This window comes from Elaeis guineensis, chromosome 2 (assembly GCF_000442705.2).
Source record: "Elaeis guineensis isolate ETL-2024a chromosome 2, EG11, whole genome shotgun sequence".
In the NCBI taxonomy this organism is placed as follows: domain Eukaryota; kingdom Viridiplantae; phylum Streptophyta; class Magnoliopsida; order Arecales; family Arecaceae; genus Elaeis; species Elaeis guineensis.
Window position 1 is genome coordinate 119,909,966 of NC_025994.2, and position 20,640 is coordinate 119,930,605.

The 20,640-nt window shown below is 36.2% G+C and overlaps 1 protein-coding gene across 6 annotated transcripts; it reads right to left on the reverse strand.

The window, feature by feature from the left end:
* Positions 1-526: 526 nt before the first annotated feature.
* LOC105039292 (probable protein phosphatase 2C 52) lies at positions 527-19,052 on the reverse strand. 6 transcript variants are annotated; one of them, XM_010915431.4, is made up of 10 exons: positions 18,670-19,051; positions 17,964-18,255; positions 9,365-9,492; positions 9,175-9,273; positions 8,867-9,025; positions 6,571-6,657; positions 5,934-6,025; positions 3,147-3,221; positions 2,095-2,136; positions 1,058-1,990 (listed from the first exon to the last, which is right to left on the reverse strand). In XM_010915431.4, the coding sequence occupies exons 2-9, from the start codon at positions 18,233-18,235 to the stop codon at positions 2,113-2,115; spliced, it is 936 nt and encodes a 311-aa protein (XP_010913733.1). In that variant the 5' UTR covers positions 18,236-18,255; positions 18,670-19,051; the 3' UTR covers positions 1,058-1,990; positions 2,095-2,112. The 6 variants fall into 6 exon arrangements, with proteins under 6 accessions (XP_010913717.1, XP_010913703.1, XP_010913711.1 ...); XM_010915415.4 differs by lacking the exons at positions 1,058-1,990; positions 2,095-2,136 and adding an exon at positions 527-1,031 and having other exon boundaries at positions 18,670-19,052; XM_010915401.4 differs by lacking the exons at positions 1,058-1,990; positions 2,095-2,136 and adding an exon at positions 527-1,051 and having other exon boundaries at positions 18,670-19,047.
* Positions 19,053-20,640: the final 1,588 nt, after the last annotated feature.

Here is a 20,640-nt window from a genome sequence, read left to right on the forward strand (position 1 = left end):
GATGGACTAATCCTGACTCTCATAAAACTAGGATAGGAAAAGAGAGAATTTCAATCAAGGCTTTTGGGAATTGTGCTCCTCCCGCTTAAATGAAAGCAAGGGATGGAGCAGTGACCTCCTAGTATTTTCCATTGTTGGGCAACGGAAAAGCTCACACACAGGTGCACGCACATGGAGAAAGTTTAGCTGATTTGCCCCTTTTATTTTGGAGCAATGCTACGCTCCGAAATCCCACTCCACAAGCTCACTCAGCTTTCGCCCATCACAAATCACAATGCCGATTCAAAAGGAGCTATTGCTTTCAAACAAATAGGCAAAGTAACTTCGCCTAACAACTCTAAAAGCCATAAAAGCATTTTCTTCCTTTTACCACTTTCCCGAACATCCATACGGGATTTTTTTTTTTTTTCTTGCCAATAAAAGATCAAACATTTGAGTTGCCCTTTAACTTGCGTTCGCGCGCCATCCATGATGCATGCAAGATTAGCGCAGAGACAAGAAAACAAGAAACTGCTTCCCCATCTAATACAGCAAATTGCAACTGCTCATTGCGTTCAAAAGAAGTCCACTCAATACCAATAAATATTTACACATGCTGGGCAACCTGAGTACAGGATCAAGAATTCCTGGGACCAAAATGAAGATGTACCTAATTGGAAGAAAGAAAGCAAGGAAGGAAGGAAGGACCCAGTGACCATCCGGCAATGTCCAGATGACTTGGTCGCTAACTTTAGCAACAAAATATATTGACAAGCATCCCAAAAGCAAGTATGGTCACGACAACCAAAGGAACATACAAGCGGCCGTCCGCCTTGCTATAATTGCAGGCATCCAGCTTGAGGTCCATACAGGGTAGATAATTTAAAATCAAAATATATCAATTCTGATCAGCGGCTGAAGGGGAAGGAGAATCTACATTCATTTTGTCATGGTGAAATCTTACAACAATGCATGTTATATTGTCCGCACTTCCACGTGCAAAGGCAGTCTCTGTCAGCTTCCGAGCTGCAGCCTCTGGCTCCTCTTCCATTCTTGCAAGTGAAACAGCATCCTAGTTAACCAGCATAAATGAAAGAATATCACACAACAACAAGATGAATAAAAAGAAATACATGAAGAAGAATTCCACGAGAAAAACATATAATCAAGTTACCAATAGTCTGAGCTATCCTAGGCCCAAACTAGAAAAAAATTAGTTAGAAATCACTCCAATGAGGACAGATGTAATATTACAGTTCATCATCGAATTAATAATACATATACATGCGTTCATTCACAAGGGCATAAAATAGTACATAATAAAACCAAGAAAAATGAATAGAAGTAGAAGAAAGTACTGCTCCTCATCAAAGCCGTATGCTGCCCTGTTAACAGCTCCCCTTTCATGGCAAGTGATCTCTCTCCTATTATAGAGGACTAGCAATGTTCTAGGACCACAATAGTTTGTGAAGTGTTTTCCATGATTCCCTGTTCAAAATGTTTTTCTCAAAACACCTCCATTTGGGGCCATTCTCATTTTAAATATATATATTTCTGGTGAAAGGGTCTTCCAACTCCTCCAATCCCTACCTGGCAGGCCTTTCTTAGTTGATACTCCATAATGATTGTCTCCGTGGCCCACGAATTCATGGCTATTAATGATAATGCATCACATGCGAAACCTCCCTCAAGTTTCATAGGAAATACTTGGTTAAAATCATCTCCCGAGACAAATTATTTCAGAAGGAATTTTATTACCCATAAAAATTTATAGATATTCTCTCTGCACCCCCCCCCCCTCCTCCTCTCTCTCTCTCTCTATTGCCAAGGTGACCTATCTTCATGGGAGATGTAACCAACAATCAACCTTCCACCCCTCAAGTGTCAGTTCCTCTACAGGCTATTGTCCACTCAAAAATTTTCATTTGGCCACTAACAACAAAAATAAATGTCAAGCATTTCTGACCAGCCAGTCGCATGTTGTAACGTGCCATATAGCTGCAATCAGTTTCTGCATTAGATCAAACAGACAACCGTAACTCTTTAAGCTGAACAGCTAGCAGCTTAAGAAGCAACTTTCTAACAAAGTTGTATTCATATTTGCGGCAAGCCTACCCATGTTCCAGCTGCAACTTAAACAAGAAATTCCCTTGAGACCTGTTGCAAGAGTGAGCAACACGAAATGAGGTGAGTGGGAAATACACCAACCACAAAGCCAAAGGGATATGCCCGATAGCTCCACAATATCTACAGACTACTGCAATTCAAATTGTCAGCAGCACAGAGACTGCTACTCGGCACCGGGAACAGAGTGGCTGATCTCTTCTCAGAGATGCACCAACTTGCGAAAGATCAGACCAATAAATTTTAGTAGGGGTGGCAATCAAATCAGATCAAGTCACATACGAGTTGGGTTAGAAGCAATCGGGTCAAAAATTCGTCAACCCAAAATCAACCTTTTTATTAAACAGATTGCAAATTCTGATCCGAACCCAATCTGCTTCTTAAATAGGTAACCCAACCTGACCCACATAACCCATTTATTAAACATATCAAGTCAGTTTAAATGGGTTAAACAAGTTAAGTAGGTTTTTAATGGATTCAATGGATTTAAATGGGTTAAATAAGTTAAGCAAGTGGGGTTACACAACACAAAAACTGATTAAGCAGATTTTAAACGGGTTAAACAAATCTTAAACAAGTTAAATGCGAGTTAAATGGCTCAAAGGTCTAAATCCGAACAAAACTTATTGGACAAACAAGTCTAAACAGGTTGATCCATTTATGACGCAAACCCATTTATGTCAAACCCAAACCAGCTTAAAGTGGGTCATTTGCAAGTTGAGTTTTTGGGTCGGGTCATAAATTGCCACTTTAAATAGCTATCTCATCATAATATCAAGCACCAGCCTATATCATAGAAGGACTTCAACAAACACTGTAGTGACTTTCTTCCCTTTGCAACTTTCTCAACATAAGCAAGGAAGGAAACATAATTATTGTGATGTCTTAAATAAGGAAGAAACACTAACTGCACATGAACAGGCAACTTCCCTATGTCCATGTCAATATTTATAATTCATATCTCAACTACAATATTTACATAATAAAATAATATCTACAAGACACATCATGGCTTACCAACATATTGTAAACGAGAAACTGACCTCATTTGGTACCACATCCCACAGCCCATCACTAGCCAAAATAAGGAGCTCCAATTCATCATTAACCTCTTGTTCCTGCAGAAAGAAGTTAAAATAAAATAACATTCTATAGCACATTATGATATGCCATCATAAATGTTCACATTGTTTCAGAGTACATAAATATTCTTGCACATATGATAGTGTCAAATAAAGCAATAATACAATATTACATGCCAATTGTTGTGGAAAAAGCATCGGCAGGATTAATTGGAGTCACAATGCTAACGTCACTCATCCATAAATCTCACCAAATGTCTAAAGAACAAAAGAAAACAACTTGGATTCTAGACTAACACATTAGTTTCCTAAGCAGGAAGGCAGCCTCTGCAGTATATCGTTTTGAATTTGGAAATTGCTGCCCTTCATAAATGCAATAAGCAAATTGAGATTTCAAATCATATCAATTAGTGATATATTTTAAATGACTAAAAAGGCAATCCTTGATAATAAGTCATTTGAGATTTGGAATTACTTGCCTCTCAGAAATGTATTAAGTAGACAGAGATCCAAACTGTACCTTAAATCATGCACTTTTATGAGACCTACTTATGTTATACTCTTAGCACAAATATTGGCAAGAAAAATGCATTTTTACAAACAATCAAAACTTCCTAGCTAGTAAGCCAGCTAAAAGTTAATTAGTGAGGAAAAAATTGAATGCAAGGCCAACAAATATAGGTTGAAGGACAAGATATATATGGATGCCTTGCATACAAAGTAGTTTGATCATGCACAACTAAAAAATGGTGAAAGGATAGAATGTATAAAATGTTGGCCACACTTTCTTCACATATAATCCTCTTCAATAAAAAAGCCTGAATAGAGCTTCAAACCAGGTATCACAGGTGAGAGACTAGCATGATGACCAATTACACCCAGTCCCCTGTTTTTACATCTTTGTATTACTCCTTAGGAACTTGTAGTAAATATCAAGCAAATGCAAGGCTTGACTTTATAAAAGATATTAATAAATCAGATGTGATACAAGTTGGAAATTTATCAAAGGAGCTCTAATGTAAAACCATTTATCTGCAGGTCACAGTTAAATTTCTAAAGGGTGCCTTCATAAATTTAAAGTCTTAATAAGGTCCACGTGCAGAAAAATCACTTGTACAATGTTAATCTTATAGGCACAGATTTCATAAATATATAAATCTACATTAAAGAATAGATATATACATGCATCAATACATATTATGCACAAAGCATCTTCTGCCTACTATCTAGTAACCTAGTTATTTAATGCCAAATATGTTTTTTAGAAGACAAAGTCATCCACTGGTTCAATAAAACTCTAGATAAGAATAATACTTCCTAGAAAATAGTTATATTATTTTTTAATTTTTTTTTGTTAATAACACAACCATAAATATATTAATAAATTGATTTATTACATGTAAGACATGAGAATATAAAATAGTTCTATAAACAACAAAAGCTTAAAATTCAGTGAACAGGGAAAAGAGAGTTGGCCCCCAATCTCTTTCATTCTGTCACCCTCAGTATCTCTAATTAATGGTCCCCATCACATTTTCCTTTGTCTCTCTCCTAGTTGCAAAGCAAATGCAGCAGCAACATATAATACGAGAGATGCAACGTGCATGGTGGGAGGAGGGGGTGAGAAGAAAATTATTCAATGTGCACTAAACAGTTTTTGTATGTTATGCATTCAACTCCAAGAACTTAGAATTTTGTAGGAGGCAGCATATAAAGAGCAAAATGAAGGATTCTACATAGTACAAAATTCTTTTCAGCTGGACATTTTCAGATAATTGAGATTAAAATTTAAAACTGCCAGAACTCAGCATGTGCAATTAATGCACTTGTGATTCAATTGGAAGATGTATCTGATGGAAGGCTGTAGATTCATCAACTGACAAAATGTATCCATTGCCTTGAAAGTTTTATATTGACATGAACTGATAAATGCACTCCTATTTTTTGGTTGATTTGCACCACATACATCACTAATGAATCCATATAATTTATTTCGCTGCACAAGACATCACCCAAGGATCTGACATAACTAGCAAGTGGGTTCTGGACCCAGCCTGAGTGCATATATATTCCCTTAATGTCCTTCCATTTAGTTCTTCATGCTGCAGGATTAGTTAATGCACTGAATATGTATGTGTTAATTATTTTCAAACTCAATATTCTAGAGACGTAAAATTAGTGCACGCATAGCCACTGGATACACCAATACTAAGCACGTTTTGTCATGTTAGAAAAAGGTCTAAGATGCTAAGGAGATGGCATCATGTACCAATATGGAGTACTGAATACAGATACTAAGCAGTTTGACAGAAATAATAGACTAGCAAGGAACTCGCAACATTATTTCAAAATCAAATCTCACCAGAAGTATGAGAATAAAAAAGAAAATATATGATATGCACCATCACTAATTTACTTATTAGTAATGCTGTCCTCTCCTAGCAAAGGCACTCAAAGTAAAACTTTGGCCAGAATATCTGACTACCTGAAAATAACATATATCGATATCGACTTTTCCAGTTGCAACACATAAATAAGATTTGTAGCATATGAACTAAAGTAATCCCAAGTGAATGCTTGAACTGTTATCTCAGTATTGCAAACATCAAACTGTCTGGCCATTGCTTGGCATTGAGAAAAATGGCAAAACGAGGAAGGATATGCTCTAAACTCTCTAAAATTACCAAGCAAGAATGGTCATGTAAAAGAGCTAAAAGTTGATTTAGATTTCTCAGCATGATCAGATACCTGAATCTCAGGCTCGGCCACAACAAACTGTTTTAGAAGGCGGTTACCAAATGCACGTGACATTGCCAATACACCTGCTACCCTCCAAGTACCTGCCAACCAAAGCCCCCTAATTAACTAACAGTTACAACTTACAATTGCGTGATCACTCAAAATGCTGAATCTTTTCTTTCCAGATGTAATTAGCATGCAGAACAGGTAAAACAACCTAGCACACAACAAAATCAAGAGTTTAATGCTTTGGACAGAAAAGGACAATCAGTTGTTTAATTCAATCTTTGATAATCAACAAGTAATTTTTGAGCTTTGCTTTGTTCCTCTACCTTAAAGTTCGATGCATGAGTTCTGTCAGTCACCTTATCATCTATACATTAGGAACAATATCTGATCCACCAGCTATTATCCTAGAAACAGTGGAAGCATAACAGCATAAAGAACAATTTCCAATTTGAAGATAAATACTTAACATTGTAGCTTGTGGATGCTAATATTTCAAACATCGGTTGAACCGTAATTTTTGATGTATCATGCTAGAAAAATAAAAACAGTTACAGCAAGGACCTTACGCAAATTGCAGACTTGAACTAAACAGAACCATGAGAATGAAAGCATTCTAGGGAAATGGAAGGAGACTTACCAGCCCACATAACAACTCCCCCGGCATTCTCGATTCTCTTGCGCTCATCACTTCTATTTGGCTTGTGGTCATCTGAGAGTGGAATTGCTGCAAGCAAGAAAAACAACTGACACCTCAGAAATTATTGCCTATTTATCACTTTCTGGACAGAGTACAGTGACATAGGCAAGACTAGATATAAGTTCGAGGAAGCATACATTAAGTAGTGAATAAATTCATCACAGAGAAGAATTATACAACTTGATAAAAGGAATAGTGATCAAGCTTTAGCAAATATAAGACATGAAAAAACTATGAAACTTACTTCACACAAACACAAAATTTTGATAAGCAAAGCTAGCTTTAAATATGATAAATAAGGAAAGAAAAAAACAACTCAAAGAACTACTCCCTCCAAGTCTCAAACGTTTCACAATTGTTTTAAAATGTCATGATGAACCATAATTTAGTATTCTACAGTTTATTTCTTAAACCTTCCTACGTACGTTTTGTATAATTCATAACTTACACCATAGATAAAGATTAATAGAAGATCAGTCTTATGCCAACCAAACAGAATAGTTGCTACCAACTTGTCATTCACAAGATTTTTGATAGCACTACCATGTATTTAACATTGTCAGGTACTCTACAGAACAATCCATGGACAATCAAACAGAATATTTCTATTAGATACAAAAGTGTTGTCCTAAAACACATGCAACTAGACATGTTTCACATTGCTTTTGGAAGACCAAAAAATACTTCTACAAGGGCCAGAAGCTCTTTTGGATGATTTTAAGATGTTAAGAAAAAATTTTGAAATGTCTTTCTAACTCCTCCAAAAACTAAAAACAGTCTACTAGGGAAAGCTTCAATTTGGAGCTTTTGGATAAAAGCTCTACTTGAGAGTTTGGAAGGCAAATTCTCATCCAAAAGACCTGAGTCCATAAATTTTTTATAGATTAATTTAAAACTTTTAATTTCCATAACCATTTAAGTTATTTTTTTATACCGTAATCATGCGATATTTTTAATTTATTATATTATTAATATTTTAAAATTGATAATAGTTTATAGCAACAATTTTGATGGTACAATATACTAATGTTATAATATAATAAACAATAAAGATTTATTGTATTATATTATATTATAATAATATTATAGTATTACCATTATTATTATTCTAATATCATAATTGTATTAGTATATTGTATAATTTTATCATAGCATAATAATATTTTAGAGATATTGTTATATTTTACAAAACTATAAAAAATTATTATGTATTATATTATATAGATTAAAATATCAAAAAAAATCTATAAATTAAGGATACATTAATAATAACAGTTTTTGATGGTACAAATAGTTAAATAATTGAAAATAGTATGCAATATCCTTTATTGTTGTTCCCTGGTACTAAAAGTATTTTCTTCAGTTTGGTTACCAAATAGATGTTAAAAGTTTTATAGCACCTCAAAAATATAGTTACCAGACAACAAAAAACCTTTTTATTAGAAGCTCTACTAGCAAAAGCTCCACCAACGAAAGCTCTACCACCCAAAGCTCTACTACCTATAATAATGTTGACAGGGTCTTAGTCTTGTTGGCATTGACTATAATTGTCCTTAACAGAATATCAACCAAAATGAGGTACATCCAAAATACAGTAAGGAGTTTGAGAGGAAGAAATTAACATAGCTTTTGAAAATATGTCTCTAAAGCATGGTTCAATGTTTCATTCACTGGTATCCAGTATCCTATAACATCAATCTATATGCTGCCATTAAAGCAAGCCAGCTATGAATTAAAAAAACTTGAACAAATATCGAAATGACGAGCTATACCTCAAACACGGTGAACTTTATGGTTCAAAATATGATCAATCAAGGTTCGAATCATTTCAGCTCAACATCACATTAAATCTTTCCATGAAATCATGAATTTTTGGCAATGCAAAACATTATCCTTGTGCAAGTAGCATGAGATGCTGTTACTATCAAAAATTCGGGTCCCAGCAGGATGTTCCACCGGACACCTAGATAGGGTACCATCCCATATGTCGGGACAGGACGCCCCGCTAACGTCCCAACATCCTGACCGGGATGTCTTGGGACATCCTCTATTCTAAGTGTCAGGACGGAGTGGGACGACGGCGCATCCCGTTGCATAAAAAAATAAGGACAGCCCCATCTCATAGGATTTAAAACCTTGGTTACAATAACTTAATCACCAGTCAAGAACAGTTGGATTATACATATTCTTGTGAAAAACAGAACACCGGTGTTTGTCATCTATGATGAAAAAGCACCTTTTCCTGCCTTTGATACTACAGTGCGTGAATCTCCAACATTTGCTACATATAAATGGTTGCCAACCAGAACTGCTGTTGAAGCGGTAGAACCATCATCTCTCAAAGTATTGCTTTCAGCATCCAGGAAGTCTGAATCAGTTTTTTGATATGTTTCGCCTGCAGAACACCCCCGAAAAAAAATACAAGACCTTTAATCAATTTCTTAGTAGAAAACAGTCACGTATGACTCCCAGCTAGCAAGTATAATAACAAAGTTGCAAAACATTATAGCCAGTTTCAACAAACATTTATAAAGTTGAGAGTACTTATAGCAAGTTTGGTGTCTGTCATAAACTGTGGGTGCTTCATGAGGTTCTCGAATAAATGCTGCTTCAGATATTCAGCAGCACGTGAACCGCCATGACCTGCGCTGCCAAGCCATCAACAAGAATGAGAGGTAGGAAAAGAGCATATGCAAAGTAAAAGAAATGAATATCAATAGAAAGAAAATCAGACCATCAAATATGCCAAAGAGATTAATTGTTTGTCCATCAATTTTAGATGATTTTACATCATAAAAGTCCTCCATGGTTGCCCTTTTCCCCCTGAAGCTTGAATATCCACAACTCAGTTTTCCATCCTTGCTGCAAATAAGGAAAACAAAACATAAAGCCTAGTTTGCATTATTCCAGAAGTGTAATATTATATAAATGGGCATCTAGCTAGTTTTGCATCATCTGGCTAAAACAAACAAACAAACAAACAAACAAAAAAAGCGTTCCAGCTGGAAACCAAAATGACAACAAAACTTGCTGCATTAATTTTAAGCAGCCATCCATCTGGCTAAAACAGGATGATAACACAATCCATGAGGACATTCAAAAATACTTTTCTTTTCTGATAAGATACATCAAGGCAAGCCACTTTTAGCCGAGGATTTCAATTTTGTACACCGTATACAATACTGCAGCATACTGTGCCAGTCATATGTCAAATGTCCATCTCGGCAAACAGGCCTTTGCATTGTTCCATGTCAATTGGTACAAACTGGCATAGAGCACTCAAGCACCAGCATACATACATGACATAGAGATACAGAATAAAGACTATTGTTCGTATATAAACATATTGTGCCAGTCATATGTCAAATGTCCATCTCAGAAAACAGGCCTTTGTATCATTCCTTGTCAATTGGCACAAACTGGCATAGGCCTCACAAATACCAGGAAGCATACATGATACAGTGATACAGAATAAAGACCATTGTACAGTACCCACATGCGGCCAGTGTGTATCTTATCATATATGTTCAGGCAACTACAGCATGAAATTATGATTTTTGCCTTCATTATAGTAATTTGACCATGCTATCATGGTTCCGCACGACAAGGATCGTTCATAACCAGACAATTACTTGCCTACGAATTAGCAGCCTTACCATCTTTGCCTGATATTCTTCGATATGTATCTCCTGCCCAACCATCATACACAATGACATGTTAAGTGCTCCTACAACAAATCCTTCTATGGAAACCTTTGTTATATTTCGCATTATCTAACCAAGGGTGTTTAGGTATAAAAATTGCTAACATGATTTAGATCTGCCAGTCAGCACCTCTCTCCTCAGCACATGCACTAGGAAAAGCTCCAGTTTTGGATATGGAACACGGCATCATAGCCTTTTTTTTTTAATTATTATTTTTCACAAAAAAAAAAAAACAGTGAAGGATGTGTTTGGTAAGGCCTAAAAAATGCATTTTTGCATAAGGAATTTTTGTATTGGCTTTTAGGCTTAATAGACAGGTGAATAAAACCAAACAGCTTGCCAAAACACAAAAAATTTAAAGTTTTAAACATGATTAAAATCTCGATCTTTGTATCACTTCATATCAAGGTTTAAAGTACTGGAATTGATATCATATTGGTACCTCACGAAGACAATATGGTATCCCGACACATGGACAACAGAATAGAGGTGAAAATTATATATACAAGAATTTTTGTTTTTTTTTTCTTTTTTCTTTTTTTTTTGGTGGGGAGGGGGTACTGGTAGTGGCACCTTGTCAGTATGATTTAGTACAGTCAGTACTAGCTGGGGCATACTGATACTTAAATAGTTAAACCCTTGTTTCTTATACACCAGCCATCGCATAAGTCAAAACAAACTGCTTTAATATTCCAACACATTTGGAATTTCAGATGGTCTAACTTAAAGACTAAAAAATAGCAGATCATATACTCAATTGACAAATCAGACTGTTCACGGAATATCAAAGGTGCTTGTCAGCACACTTTTGCATTAACAGTTGCCTGAACGATCCAAACGGTTGGCTAAGTTTAGGCTGCACCAGTTGAGGCCCAACCACAAACAGTCCCTACACGTCGATAGAGCCAGGATTGTTCTCCTGGCAGATCCACGAAACCATATAAATTAAAAATAATGAAACTTATTTCCTAGTAAAATATGCAACAAATTATTTATTGTTTCTGTTTATTAATGGACTGAGGGGATAGAGGTAAAAACAATGTTACTGAGACAAGACCTGATCTAATTGAAAACACCTCCACTCCACTCCAATTACTAGTGTACTAGAAATCATGATCTATTTATATAAAATTAAAAGATTGTTTTTAAAAAAAAGAATCAGTACAAGTTTCAAAAAGATGCATGATTAAGAAAAATATTTTTTTGCTGTCATCAAAATGAACAAGGCAATGCCCCACACAGTATGGCCATGGCAGAAAATAATATTGAGAGAAAAAGTACAAAGCCAGGGGAAGACAGACGTTTAGCTTTAGGGGAAAAAAAGGAAAAAGCAGCTGGGTTTATCACATACAATGATAGTACAATGAATATCCAGTATCCATAATCATTTGTAGCCAATGGGATTTATTAATTTCAAAATCAAGTTTTTTATAATGACTAGAAGCATTTTATATTTTGAAATTATTAGATCAGTTTAAAACTAGAAGAGATTGAGCAGAGAGGCTGTAGAATAAGAAAGGGGAAACTGGGATGCACCAACTTGAATATATAATTGCAAGAACAGGGGACCCATGTGGTGTGGATTAGTGTTACGGTAAGGTGGCTGTGTTTCAGAGACAAAGGTGATTAATATACAAAAAGGGTGCTTAAGGAGTGTTTAGTACCTTTTTTCTGTTTTTCTTTTTTTTTCTGGTTATGTTTGTGCGTGTTTTGGGGGGGAGCATCCCTACAATATATGTTGGCCAACAACCTAGCATAATACCTATTGTGGTGTAGAAAGAAGGACATCATTGGTCCCACATTGATTGTGAGTCAAAGGGGACACTGGCTTATATAGGAAGGAATCATCCTTCCCATATGAGGCATCTTTTGAAGGACAAAACCGTGAGGCCCATGGACCAGAGCGGACAATACCTTACATGCCGAGCCATGAGCTCTTGGCCGCAATAATGATGCGCCAGGTAGGGGACCACCCCGACAATTGTGAGGCTCCTCCTGCCTGTACACCAATCTATGATAAAAATAAGGAGGACTTCTCCCGTCCGTACACAGATTCCTCCTTTATTGGAGGGCTATGGTAAAAATAAGGAAGACACCTCCCGTTCGGACACAAACTCCTTTTTGACTGGGGGACTATGTTGTGGTGTAGAAGAGAGGACATCATTAATCCCACATCAGTTGTGAATCAAAGAGCTCTATGACTTATATAGAAAGAGATCATCCTTCCCACATGAAGCATCTTTTGAAGGGCAAAATCATGAGGGCCGTGGGTCAGAATGGACAATATCTCACGTACCAAGCCATAAACCGTTGGTCACAACAATACCCAGATGGCTCAGATAGTCCTAAGCAACCTAGGACCAACAGCTATGTTTTTAGGAAGATAGGATCATCAGGCGTTTTAGAACTTAGAAGCATAGATTTTAACCCCATGCACTCCTCATCAACACCCAAACAACACAGTTATAACTTACAAGCTTCCCTAATCCATATTTAGTTGTTTATTTCTTGGCTCAATAATCAATTAATCACTATAATATAGCTCTTTGTAGCATTAAGTTACATTCTTGAGCATGTTTTCTTTTTAATGATCAAAAAATTCTACGGAGTGATTTGTATAGATTTGTAATTTCACTAGTTGACATATTACACCAAATTGCTCTTCAGTCTTTAATATGAAGTATATTTGTATCCTAATATATTTCCATTTTTTCAATTGACTTCCTCTAATCACTTCTAATTTTCTAGTTATTTTTGTACATTAATGAATTTAATGAATTTATGCATGCCCTGTTTGGTTCCCACTTCCCACGTTTCTCTAGAATATTTGAAATGAATAGCCTAGGGTACTTATTCTTGTCTAGAATATTTGAAATGGATAGCCTAAGGTACTTCTTCTTCCATAACTCAGATAAAAATCTTCTACCCAAAGCAGCCGAGTAATTTTATTCAGGTTAAAGAGGAAAAAGCACCTAAGAAGTATCTGAAGCTTTTGAATCCCAAAATGTCCTACACTTTTCTTGCTTCATATAGGTGGATAAAAAGTCGTTTGGCTTCATAAAGCTGGCAAACCAAACTTTATTCAGGTTTATTCCAAGCTATTTGTGGTATTTCCCTCCTGCTTGAAGACTAGGCAGTCCCTGACCACCCATCTACCACAACCAACACCACAACATAGAAGGTTAGTTTAATAGTCCTTGATAGTACTGTTAGTACATTACCATTCCAATACGAAACCGGCAACAGTATGAATGTTGGGACACCAAAACCATCCATACCAATACATACGAATCAGTCCATACCAATACATATATACGATAGCATGAAACTGCAACCGTCATTATTGATGGTCTTTCTTTCTCCCCTTCCCCCACCCCCCCGCCCCCTTTTTTTGATGCTGTCAATTTTAGTACATACTGTCAGTACCAAAGTCACCATACCATAACGTTCCATTTCGATGGAAAAAGCAAATGGGGGTTGGTACCAGTATTAAAACCTTAATATTTTTGAAATAAAAGGACCTATTATGGATTTCAAATTTTAGAAACCCTGAAAAAAGTTTTAAATTAGGTTAATTCAACATATAATCTAGTTAGCCATTTCAAGTATGCACGCGAAGTACTACAATATTATGTCACATTCTTCATAGATATTCCTGCAAAGGCATGAATATGTCTCTTCTAAAGAGGCAGTAAAGGCACCGTTGGACATGCTAAATTTCATGCATATTTCATGCAAGCTTTGATTGATATCAACATAAGGGTGTACTAGTCATGTCTCAATAACAGTGCACACAATGTTATGCTCCCTGTATCTACTCATAGTTTGCTAATACCGGGTCGTATAACACGGTACCAATCTATGTGGGACGAGTGGACCAAGCTGTCAATGAGCAACTTATATTCAGCCCAAAAGTTGACATGATCTTGACTTGCTCATTATGGCTAGCTCAAGCTCAACTTGACTGAGCCCAAACTATAAATAAATTGTTAATTAGCATAATCTGTATATAGAATTAGTTATTAATTATCAACAAAAATATGTTCTTATATTTATTCATTAGAGACTAACATGATCTATGCAAAAAAAGAATGTATTTCACTATAAGATATAAATGTGGAAATTAGCTCAAGGAACAGGCTCACCAAATCTCTTCAAATAAGTTATCCATAAATAGCTCCAGTTTCATGCAAGACTAAATTGGCTAGCTCAAGTTTGGCAAGGTTGCAAAGTGAACCAAGCTTGAGGTAGGCTACACTTCCCTAGCTCAAGTTTGGCTTGTTTACACCCCAGCTAGGTGGACAAGGGGATAGAGAGAAAAAAATGTGGGGAGAAGGGATGATCCGATATGTGGAATTGGCTTAGGCATTAGGCACATGCCATGCACATGAAGAGAAAAGAACATGGCTATAGACCTATGTAGATCAGGTTCTTTTTCCTTTCCAACTGTATCTTTTTTTAAATGACCCCTATTTTGATTCATTGGCTTTATTTCTTATTTAGTGATAGAGAACTGGACCAAATAGCGCATGTTCTACGAAAGGAAATATCTATAGAATGACACCCTGGAACAGGTGGCTCAAGGCCTTTGTGTCATAATAGTAGACATTTACAATTCAAAAATATGAAGTTCCCATTCATGGTCAACTAAATAAAAGACACCAATAGTTCTAATCATATCATGCATGAAGCAACATTAACATTTCTGATTAAACTGGATTATGCCCAACTACAATTAATAAAACATACTAGAAGTATTTATACACCATACTTTAATGCAAAAGTGTGGTGTTAATCCTTTCTTATTTTGGTGACATAGATTAATCATATAAAGATTTAGTACATTCACCACGACTAGCATGCCATTCAAGTACTATCCTTCTAGAAAGGATTTTCAGGACCTTTCATCTCTAGGAGACCAAACTTGGAAACAGATAACCAATATGTAATTTTTAATGAAGACAGTCACATAAATAGGATTTGTCAAATTTCAGTGTGGTGATGAACAACCAAAAAGATAATGCCACCACATAAAATTCTTCAGCTCCACAAGACATCCACCTTAATGCAATATATATTCAGCATATGGCATATAGGGGCAAATAGCAGGCTTATCATGGAGATGGCTTTTAAATGGTTGGCATACAACAAGAGAAGATTTCTATAAATGATTTTTATGGATCAAAAATTTAATAAGCATCCTAGAAAACATTTCTAAGTACTAAATAGGTTAGTGCACAAGTTACAGAATCCACAAGTTCCTGAAGAACAACTTTAAGTTTTGAAGACACCCATACACCCCTAATGATCACTACTTCTGATGATGCCATCATGATTCCATAAACAGCAGCTAGTGGTTGTTGTTTATTCCTTAATCAATAATTTAGGTCTTGGGGATGTGTGGTAACTAAGTGGAACTTTAATTTTGATAACATTCAAATACTAGATATTATTGTATGCCATAGCAGTAACCCTGGTATCATGGTATGCCATAGTAGTCCATACCGATACATACCAAGTCTACCATACAGTACTGATATCGAAGGATACATGGTATGAGGGGCGTACCAAGTATCGGTATGCCAAACCGACCTTGTATTAAGCGTACCTACACTATACCAAGATGGTGCTGGTATAGGTCCCATGTCAAAATTGTGAACCTTGAAAATTGGATACTGTCGTAATTGGTCATTATCTCACTAACCCTACCCAAAGGTCAACTTCAAGTCAAGGCTTTCACATTGGTTGAGATCTTAATTTGTACCATACAAGTATTAGCCTCTTGTCAATATGATATACATAGAAAATCTCGGCTCCGAGTATCTCAGCAATATAAAGCAAGAAATCCCAAGATATCAGCCAATATCTTCTAGTCACTTTTTACTTAAACTAAATTTTTAGTTGATAAATCTCAAAGTCAATGTCTAAAAATAATTATTAATCCTGGATTTATCACAGAAGCCAAGAATTCATGACGTAAACGCCTTAGCTGATCAATATCTTGATTCGACAGACCCGGTCCAAAAGGGTTGAAAATCTAACTAATTGCACTTGACCCTATCGATTTTGACATTGCTGCGCTAGAACAGCCATAACTCTCTCATCCGATGTCAGAATCGCTATTATGATCCCATTCCGAAAAGCTCTTTTCACATTCTACGGGTCTGACTGCTTCGCCGTCACATCCGATTTTGGAACCAAATTTTATTGTTTGATAGGTCAACGAAAGTCCGAAAAAATCCTAATCGAATTGTAAGTCTTAATCCCAGTCTTAGTCTTTTTTCTACTTTGTTTCAGATTCCTTTTGCTATTAGGTTAGGACTTTTACTCTATAAATAAGACCCCTTTGGCCAACGTTGTAATCAATTTTAGTTTATTTTCGTGATATTGAATCAAAAACTCCACAAGAGAGTTTCTTCTTTCTTTTGCTATTTTCTTGTTTGTGCATCTTCTTCCTCTTTTCCATCAAAACTTGGCCTAGGCTGCGTCAATTCGGCATCTTAGTTTGAAGGCATTGGTTAAGAGCTCAGAAGATCTCACACCTCTCCAAATTTTCCCACCTTACATTCTCAGTTGAGATAATCCAACATTCTGGTTCGACTCGGTCTTAGTCATGATTGATGTGACCAAGATCTCAGCTTTTAAAACCTTGCTTCAAGCTCAGTTTGACCTTCCTTCTCCTTTCATCCAAGATTTTACCCTACTTTTAGATTCTATCTTCTCTAGTTTCTTGGTGCTTGAGAACTTCAATGCATGTATGCTACTAAAGAATGATCGCTGAATGTTTCTGGCCCATTCTGGCAGAAAAATCCAAAATCATATGCCTTATACATGTCCAGTCTAAGCAACTTCACCATAAATACAGTTGTGTTGGTCACACGACAAAACCCCTATCATGTATAACAAACACTCATGTACACATACCGAAAGCAGGATTGTTATGTCACCATTCCAGATATCTGACCGCATCACCTATAACAATTAAGTTAATCATTTATCATACATTAAAAACTAATAAAAAAATCATATCTAAAAGAACCACATCCCATTTAATGCTCCATTAGCCTTGTTGTTTACCAACCCACTTCATGGAGATCCTGTTGTACATAACCTTCCATCTTATTGAAATCAATTTGCATGCTTGCAATTTAGAGGAACGATAAGAAACTGGACAATCATCAAAAAGTGAAGCACCTTGAACCAGTGCTCTCACACAAAGCTCTGCAGAGGCCTGCCTTAATGCAGAGGTTGATGGAATATAAATGCTTGAACCATGCGCTTTCCCAGAACAAGAATTAGACAGCACCCATTTAACAATTGATTTAAGCAACATGTGTACAGCCACCCTAAGCCCTGCCTTTTTCCCATGTGTTCGAAGTAAAGTCTTAACAATTTTCAAAACATAAATCAACAAATAAAAGAGCATCAAACAAGTGTTAAAGCACAGAATCTATCATGTTCAGCATTACATACTGACAAACTTTCCAAAGTTAAAGATCGAGGAGCACTGAATAGGAGTCGGAGGCGCAAAAGCAGATCACTTTCAGCATTGGATACCAATAGAGACAGAGATCAACAATCTTGGAAATGAATTAAGTGCTTTAACTTATGTCATTTCAAAACTCATACCTTATCCATCCTCCACTGACATAATCACCATCTTGGACGTGATCCTTTTCAGGCAAGACGTTGGCGGCAGCTCCAGCTTCTGCCACAGCACCTGAATCCACCATCATCTTTAGGATTGCCCTAAATTTCCGGGGCTTGGGATGACACCTCACGCCCAATCTTGGATCAAATTTCCAACCAGGACCCTCGAAATTCCTCTCCCCTGCGGATCTGGAATCGCTCAGATTCCCCACTCGAACAATGACATTCCTTAAGCCAGCATTGCATACCATCTAAAATGGTCGACGATGACCTACACCAGAATAGTCCGTGATAAAGAAAAAGAACAAATAAAGCAAAGATGGACCCAACACAAAGAACCGATCTTTTCAGGTGAACACTAAAAACTAAGCTACCAGGAACGGAAAGCAAAGATGCCTTCTTTCCTGTTTTATCTGCCAGAAACAGAAAAGAGAGATGCCTCCTTTCCTGTTTCTAGCTAAAAAACCTTCTGAAACTCTATCCCGAACGAGATCTTTACGCCGATCGTTATCATCCAAACTACGAACAAAAACTGGAAGGCCGTGGAACAAATTCAAGAAATAGACAAAAATGGAAACAAAACAAAAGTATTGTAAAACAGCATGAAATTTTACAAGAAAATACTAAAATTTATCAATGAAACGGGAAGATCTAGAGCAAATTAACAACCAAGGAACCTCCGAACCTGGCTACGTCTAAAAAGACGGAGATTCCAATCAACTCGAACCTTTTCTTTTTCTTGATTTATGGCAACAACAAGGGAAATCGGATTAGATTCTGGCGCGGCGATCCTCCAGGATTCCGCAAGTGGAGATGGATCCCAGGATTGAGTGCCAACACAAGCCCGAATGAGCTCTGGGTTTGGATATATGGATTCCGTGATGCGAAATCAGAGAAGAATAAACCCTAGAGAGGTAGAGAGGAAGGGAGATCCCTCTTCAGTTTTCTCTTCTTCCAGCTCAAATGATTAGAGTGCTTGGAGAGAGATTTTAAAAGGGGGACGTGAGGAGAAAGACGGTGAGACATAGAGAGAGAGTGAGGGGGCGCCTGGTTTTGGTGGGCTGGCACGAGGAAGAGAGAGAACGTGGCGGTCGCATGCGTCCAACTAGGATGTCGTCACCCCCCTCCTCTTTCTTTCGTTGATAGCGATAAGATATCTGGTTATGACCGATACCGACTTACCGATATGTCGGTCTCCCGAGGCTTCTTTAGGATTGAGATAAGTTGTTAAGAAAACTGCAGATGGGATTGTAAAGCGATCCTGTCAGGATGAGTCAGATCCAATCAAAGAGGAATTGTAAGACCCGGTGGTGTCATGTCAATTTTTTTGGCCGAATATTACGATATAGGAAGAAACGGGATGCAACCAGCGCGGATAACCATCGCCTCATCCCCGTCACAAAGGATTCGCTCCCCTTCATACCGTTTGTTGTGCAAATAATATTTGATCATATTTTTCATAAATAGATAAAAATATCTAATTTTCAAGATGATACTGCATACAAGCAGTATGTATCCAAAAAAAATTTAAACTCAAATACTAATCAATGATTTTTATTTTGCTCAATTTTATTTTGCCATCACAAATTCTGCTTCGGTTGCTTGTTATCAATGCTAAATTTGTTGCAGACTTTCTCTAAATCAGTGATTAAGTTTGCGAAGAAAGCTACCATATATGTTATTGTATAATAACTTTTGGCATGTGCAACTGACTTGTTCATAGCAGGATGAAAAAAATATTAGATGAATGCCACAGTTGGCACATCATAGACCCATAAGCACAAGTAAAGCTAAGAGGTGAAATAGGGAAAAAGAAGACCTAACTCATTAATTAATTGTAATATAAGAAGACCATTTAGGTTGGTTGGAAAAGTGGATAAGATCACCCATTTGAGTCCGCTTAGGAGATTGTAAAGAAAGAGCAAAACTTAAATAATATTGAATAAATAATATCATATCAAAATTTAAGATGCAAAATGAAAATAAAAAAAAAAGTATAACATATATTGAAAATATTGCAATCAATGTCAACTTTGGAAACCAACAGTGTAAGGGCAAGTTATGTAGGCTATGCTACCTTTTCTCTAAAAAGCCATAGGAATGTCCAAATAATAATGCTGGGGTTGCATCTATATATATGAACAATAAGAATGCTTATGATAGAATATCAATAACCAACTTAAAAGATTGCATTGAAATAATTGTATAAAGCATGTGCAAATGATTTAGATATATTTGAGATGTGATTTTGACAACTAAAATCAAAGCTTGCTTATTTTCATGGAGTATGATGTGAAATATATGATTCTCCAAAACTTAATTATCCAAAGAAATTGTCTAGTTAACATGGACAAGCATGCGAAGCACTTAAAACTAAGTTGGTCCTCGTTTTGAAGTATAGAAGCTTATATTCCACCCAAAAAAAAAAGTATAAAAGCTTATATAAACTAATATTTTATTTCAAATACTTGAATTACATTGTAGTGGTTTAAATTTCAAATACTTGAATTATATTATAATGGTTTGATTTGGTTGGTGATACTTAGCTATTATATAAATGGCCGTGTTTCTTGCTTCTCAATCTATCGTCAAACATTCATAAATTCATATAAATATTTTAAAAATTAATAATATTTATTAATTGTTTGAATCATAA

What these genes read in the sequence shown, in the direction of transcription:
- LOC105039292 (XM_010915401.4), bottom strand. Translation starts at nt 18,235, where the DNA reads ATGGTATGCAATGCTGGCTTAAGGAATGTCATTGTTCGAGTGGGGAAT. An exon ending in GTCAGTGGAGGATGGATAAG is followed by an intron (nt 9,493 to 17,963) that starts GTATGAGTTTTG and finishes CCTTATTTGCAG; the next exon opens with CAAGGATGGAAAACTGAGTT. An exon ending in TCTCTTTGGCATATTTGATG is followed by an intron (nt 9,274 to 9,364) that starts GTCTGATTTTCT and finishes TTGGCAGCGCAG; the next exon opens with GTCATGGCGGTTCACGTGCT.